We start from the raw sequence: 6,399 nt of genomic DNA on the forward strand, positions 1-6,399 counted from the left end.
TGATTTACCAGTTCATCTACATTGCAACCCTTGCCTATGGTCATGAACTCTGGGTAGTGACCAAGAGAACAAGATCATGGATACAAGTGGCCGAAATGAGCTTCCTCTGTAGGGTGGCTGGGCTCAGCCTTAGAGATATGGTGAGAAGCTCAGACATTTGGAGGGAGCTCAGAGTAGAACCGCTACTCCTTTGCGTCGAAAGGAGCCAGTTGAGGTTTGGCCATCTGATTCGGATGCCTCCAGCGTGACTTTCTTTGGAGGATTTCCAAACATGTCTGGCTGGGAGGAGACCCCGGGGCAGACCCAGAACTCGCTGGAGGGATCTCTGGTAAGCCTTTTCTAATGTTTCAGAACTTTCATTTTGATAGTGTAGCATATCTAAATGCATTCTGTTAACTTCTTTTAACTAATGGGGGGCTTTTACTTTGAAAAACCCACATACATTCTTGTCAGTCTTGTGAGAGTCTTGTTTATTTTTTAAGATAACAACAACATGCAGCTGCTGCTATAGCGCTTTAAATCATTGTTACTAAGGAGAGACTCTTATTTAGAAGTTTAACCCAACAGATATGGAGCCACTAAACACTCTGGACAATGGATATTGGTTTGGGACATGTTGGAACATGTTGGAACATGTTGAAAAAAAATTGTCAGTTGCTAATTTGACTCATTCTAATGTGTGGTTCATAGTTGTTTCTGATATGTAGCTTTTGTTTCTTTTTCCTTAAAAGGGTCCAACTTGAAATATTTGACTAAAGTGAAATAAAATGTCAGTTAAGTCAGGCCACAGTGAATTCTAAATTGGATAAGATATAGTCTAACCTTTTTTGTTATACACAGGAAATGCGTGAGGGTAAACACACAGCAGTGATCAAGTCTGCCATCAGTTGAACCTGAGGTGCCAGAAGTCCCCACCAACAGTCACTTGCCCTGGCTACGAAGCAGTGGGAGAACACTTGTGGTTGTGGAGACACTGTTCATATTGTCAGTTTTCTTTAGGGGCTGCACAGTGGCTTGGTGGTTAGCACTGTTGCCTTGCAGCTAGAAAACCTCCGGTTCATATCACCGCCTTCCCGGGATCTTTCTGCATGGAGTTTCCATACATGGGTTTTCTCACTTCTTAGGTGAACTGGTGATTGTTGTCCACAGGTGTGAATGTGAGTGTGATTGTTTGTCTCTATGTGTAGCCCCGTGATAGATTGGTGACCTGTCCAGGGTGTCCCCTGCCTTCACCTGTAGTCAGCTGGGATAGACTCCAGCCCCCCGCAACCCTACGGAGGATTAAGCAGTGTATAGATAATGGATGGATATTTTCTTTATCGCTTGGCAGAGCTTTAACTAGACCCATGGAAATGAATATACCATGAGAAGCTGAAGAAATGTAAAAGTAATAGAAGGGCTAGATTATGCATTGCATCCATGACTTTGTCTCATCCATTGATGTAGTTTGACTGATGTCAGTGGAGCTATCATGCATTAATCTGAATACTGAGAACAACTGGGAGTCAGTGTCCTGCTCATATAGACAGGTCTGAGACTGAATTACCAATTCATTGTTAGTGCTTTAGTTGAGTTGCTGACACTTCTGAACCTGTTCTTCTTTTATGCTCTGCATTATATCACTACATTAATAGCAAATATTTTTGACAATCATACGAATTTAGGGATTAAAAACAGGCTTACAGACAAATAAAAGATTTAGGAATGGTAGCATGATAGCCTTGAGTGCTGTTAAAAGTCATTTTTAGAATTTTTTTCCTCTTCTTACCAACTGTTTCTACAGTTCATACTGTATTTACATTATGAGTGGAGAGGGGCTAATGGCTTGTTTGCTAGGGGTTGTTTAGGAATTAAACCACAGAAATACACACAGTAATCTCAACAGAAACTTTACAAAACTAAAACTAAAAAAATAAACATGTTAGAATACAAGCAAGATTAGATTAACAATATACATGCATCTGTGCTGGCCTTCCAACAACTCTATCTTTATACCTCTGTTCAGAGCAGTGTGGAGGAACACACCCACACAGTTCTGTGGGAAATTTAGAGACAACAGCTCAATTAACTTGAATGTCTTTGGACTCTGGGAAGAAACCAGACAAAATCCAGCAGATAAAGGGAAGAACATATAAGCCTGGGGCTAAAAAATGTTATAAATGCTCAAATCAGGAAAACATGGGATTTGTCATGTGCTAAAGTACATATAAGACAGAGATAAGTCAGTAAGAGCACACATGGAAAAGAAATTATGATACAAAAAATGGAAAATTTGTATTTTGTTTTGGGAACAGTGTTTACATTATGTAGTCTGTCCATCAGAAAGCAGCAAAATGTCTGTTTTTGATTTTAATATCTTATATCCACATTGGTCTAAAAAAAAAACAGTGGGTCTACCATATAGCCTGCTAAAACTATTTAGAGTAGCATGTGTGCTAATGTTCACAGTGTTATATTTAAAATACATGAAGATAGTAGTACTGTTTTCTAGTACATTTGCACCTGTTATTAACATGCACACTGCCTCTGTATATGTTGCGTGGATCCATGAGTATTTGCATTTACATATAAAATGTGGTAATTCTCTAGATTCTGCCTGCATTGTCATCACACCTCAATATGCAAATGTATCGTGTTCGAAAGACTTAATTGTCAACCAAAGTGCCCTGCTTGAGTTGGTAAAATGAGATGGAGTTATGTGTGACTAATGTTGTCAGAATGTGCTCATGCTGTACAGATTTCAATAAACCTGGTTGAGATTTCATCACATTGCAAGCCTGATCATTTCAAAATGTTGCTCAGATCATATTCTGATACATTCTGCATGCACCTACACCATGCATTATTAGGACTTTCCCCGTATCTAGAGCAATTATTCAGATTTAGATTGCATGTTACTACCAGGTGTGTAGGTTGTACACCAAGCATGTGACAAAGAATGTCCATCAAGGTACAACTTTTGGGTTGTAAAACAGTTTTGTTTTCCTAACAGTGGTTTGAGGGCACCACACATTCTGTTTACTTTTTAACTGCTGTGTGTACCATTATTTCAGTGTCATTCAACATTTTACTTCTAAAATAGTAGACTTGTCATTTTATGACTTTCTGATTTACCAGGAATGTTGAATCCAACTAATGCCATTCTCACACAGCCTTGGTCAAACTATCTTAAGAGTAACCTATGACTAAACACAAATGGATGGCTGTGGACACACAAAAAATTGCCATCAAGGGTAATTGTGGTTTATTTCAACCAGGTAATTATTTCAGTGTTTATTTTGAGCCAGACTTGAAAAGAAGCAAAGATAATAATTCATGCAAACATCAGTTTTCTTTGGAAAGGTGCAGGGAGCTCCGTATTTCCCTCCATCTCTAAAATGAAAGCAAGAAGTGCAAAGTTAGCATGACACTATAGATATACTAATGCAAAATATGCCAAGTTGCAGTAAACCAGAATTCCCCGTGTACACAATCTGGAGTTTGAACATCTAGATGGATGAGACAGCCTTGTGCTTACTCCCTGACATACAGTGTCACCAAACACTTCTTTGCACCTTACAGCAGGGAGCTTTCCCTCAGGGTAACGTGGAGGGAACGTTCCTCAGGCTGAAACAAGAGATTTACATGTGTCCACTCTGGTGAATCTGACTTGGACCACTCATCCAAAGAAGCCTCATGGAAAAAATAAGAGAGACATTTAGCATGACAATAATGTTCTTGGATGAGACCCATTGATGATCTATCAATTCTGCTATAAAAGAAATCAATATATTTCACTGCAGGAGCTGGAAACTAACATCCTTCCTACCACTATCACCTTAAATTAGCTAACCCACACACAATACAATAAATCACACAGTGATGTGACTGAAACAGAATCATAAGGGTGGCAAGCCACTGGCCGACAGACAGTATTAGTGGGTTGTTTCCCTGCGGAACAGGGATGGAGGAGGCATCAATTAGCCTTCAGCAGACTCTGACCTTGAAATGGAGTGCAAGCAGAAAACAGGAAGTCTCCTTGTACAACAGCCTGGAGTTTCAGTTTGTGTCTTGCATCATTTATTGATTTTCCCTTTTTCAAATGACTGGAAATGTGCACCCGTACATTTTAGATGTCTTCCAGTGTGCTTACATATGCTGTTTTTTTAGCAAACACATTAAAAAATAATGCCACAACAACATTCATTTATTGTAGTATGCCTAAATCACTGTGGTAAAATTTTAGGTATCCTTAATACTTAAAAAGAACGGACTGAATGTGTGGTTTCTAACATTTATGTCACCATAGGGGTGAAGTAAGTTGAACAGAGCTGTTATTTCTTGAAAACCTACATAAGTAGCAATAGTACAGAGGCTTTGTCATGGGCCTCTGTGCAGCTCTCTGCAAGTCACAGCATGTCTGTTTTCAGGTCCTGAAGGCACTTCCTGGCACACTTGATTGATCACAGCAAGTGTAAAATCAATGGCAAACAAGGAAAAACATTTATATCCTCTTTTAACAACACTTACTTTGACTTTAAAATGATAAATAAAATTACAGTCTGGCTTTAGTTTTATATGTCCTAACCCTTACATCTCATATTTTAATGTTAGAAACAAGTTTTGAATGAAAAGGAGATCCTGTCTGTTGAGAAAATCCAATTCCAGTGCTTTTACTAAACATGTGTCGGTACTTACAGATAGTCGGGATGATGTTGTTTAATTCCTGTGCTGTCTGGGGGTGTGCAGTCTGCTTTGGGACGGTGGGATGTTCAGCGTTGTATTTCAGTGTCACAGAGGGTTCCACCCCTCTTGGAGACTGAGGCACGTACGGCCCTTGTGTAAATTTCTCTTCCACTAAAACTTCAGGATGTCCTGGAGTAATGGCGATGGTTGTGGATAGGGAGACAGTAGAGGGAGCTAAATGAGGAATTGAGACAGTTATTTCCAGCCTGGGGTCAACTGATATAATAATTGGGTCCTGTCCGATAGGTTTAGGATCTAAGTGTGTGGGTGGGTCATACTCAAAGATCTTATCCACAAAGACCCATTTGAGGCCAGCTGTGCAGAGGGCTAAGCTAAGAAGGCAGGCTAGGATGGGCAGAATGCAGATTTTCTCAGAGTGCAGGCATTTATTAATCTGTTCCATCTCTATGCACACGCAGCAGGTCCCAGGCAAGGCCACAATTCCCAAAGCCCCCACATGCTCCCCATCGCCATCACCTCCTCCTTCTGCAGTTTCCTCTGCATCCTCCTCCCCTCTCTCGCCAACTGCCTCTGTCTCCTCTGGTTTCTCCTCTGGGACTTGTCCAGTATCAACAGTAGAGCTGGTGGGGGAGGATGATCCAGGAGGAGGAGCTGGCCCTGCATAGAAATCCTCCATTCCCTCAGTCATCCTTTCGAACTGCTGGATGAAGTGTCCCTGAAGACCTCAACTTTTAACTCAAAGCATCACACAGTGGCTGTCTGCCACCCGTGTCCTTGGCTGTGTTTTCTATCATGAGGACACAAAGTCAGAGCTGGGATTTCAGGGGAAAGTAAAAATGCCCTTCAGACAGTTGAACCTCGTTAACAGTCCGGAAGATATGTAGTCAGCCTGTGCATTAGGGTAAGGAGTTCCTTACTCATGCTTTTTCAGAACACACACAATCATGGGTCTGTACAATCGCCATATTTGCTGCAGGTATAAATGAAAAAACATTGCAAGAGAATTAGATTCTGCAAATGTTTTGTACGGTCTAGTGAGCAGCAGTGAAACGGCAGCACTTACTTACCTGGACACTTGGGCAGAAGAGGAAGAACAGGCAATGTCGACGTGATGGGCCGGCTGCAGCTGCAGCAACTGTAGTGCAGAGGACAGGACGGCCAGGCACTGCAGTGGCAGGAGGGACATGCTGTTGTGTCTGTAGAACTCCAGGCAGCTGAAAGGCTGAATCATCAGGGAGCGGCAGGTGCCCTTCCTCTCAGCGCAGCCACAGAAACAGATGAGTAAGGGGAAAGAGAAAGAAAGAGAATCATACAGAGAGGGAGGGGGGCTGCAGTAGCAAAGAAGGGCAGAGGAGACTGTATACTCCCCTTTTTTTCTCTCACCCCTCCTCTCTCAATCTTTCCTCTCCAAGTGGTTAGCAGGCCAGCTGCTGGCCTCCTCCCTTTTCTGCCTCTCTTCCTGTCTGGTGGTGTGTCCGTGCTGTCTTTGCAGACTGCTCCCAATCCTAGCACAAAGCATCCAGCTAAGCAAGTTCCTACTTGATCCAATTAGAGCGCATGTCAGCGAATCACAGACGGGCAGGCTGCCGTTGGCCACCCCCTCTAGCACCACTCCCCATTGATTATGCTGATACCAAAGGGTGTGTTTTTTTTTTTTTTTTGTCAAGGGGAAGGAGCCAAGGGAGCAGACATACAATCTACCTAAGGGGATGC

General features: G+C 42.0%; 1 protein-coding gene across 3 annotated transcripts in view; it reads right to left on the reverse strand.

Annotated features, from left to right (window-relative positions):
• The window catches only part of nrg1 (neuregulin 1), a 38,357-nt gene extending 32,171 nt beyond the window's left edge, over positions 1–6,186 (reverse strand). For 2 of the 3 annotated variants that reach the window (XM_035955471.2, XM_023286305.3), the window contains exons 1-2: positions 5,754–6,185; positions 4,678–5,656 (exon numbers count right to left, since the gene is read on the reverse strand). In XM_035955471.2, the coding sequence (XP_035811364.2) occupies positions 4,678–5,374 (697 nt within the window). In that variant the 5' untranslated portion in view covers positions 5,375–5,656; positions 5,754–6,185. Of the gene's footprint in view, positions 1–4,677; positions 5,657–5,753 lie in introns of all 3 variants that reach the window. The other variant, XM_023286306.3, reaches the window with a different exon arrangement.
• Between the last annotated feature and the right edge of the window lie 213 nt (positions 6,187–6,399).

Source organism: Amphiprion ocellaris, chromosome 17 (assembly GCF_022539595.1).
Source record: "Amphiprion ocellaris isolate individual 3 ecotype Okinawa chromosome 17, ASM2253959v1, whole genome shotgun sequence".
NCBI classification, from domain to species: Eukaryota; Metazoa; Chordata; class Actinopteri; family Pomacentridae; genus Amphiprion; species Amphiprion ocellaris.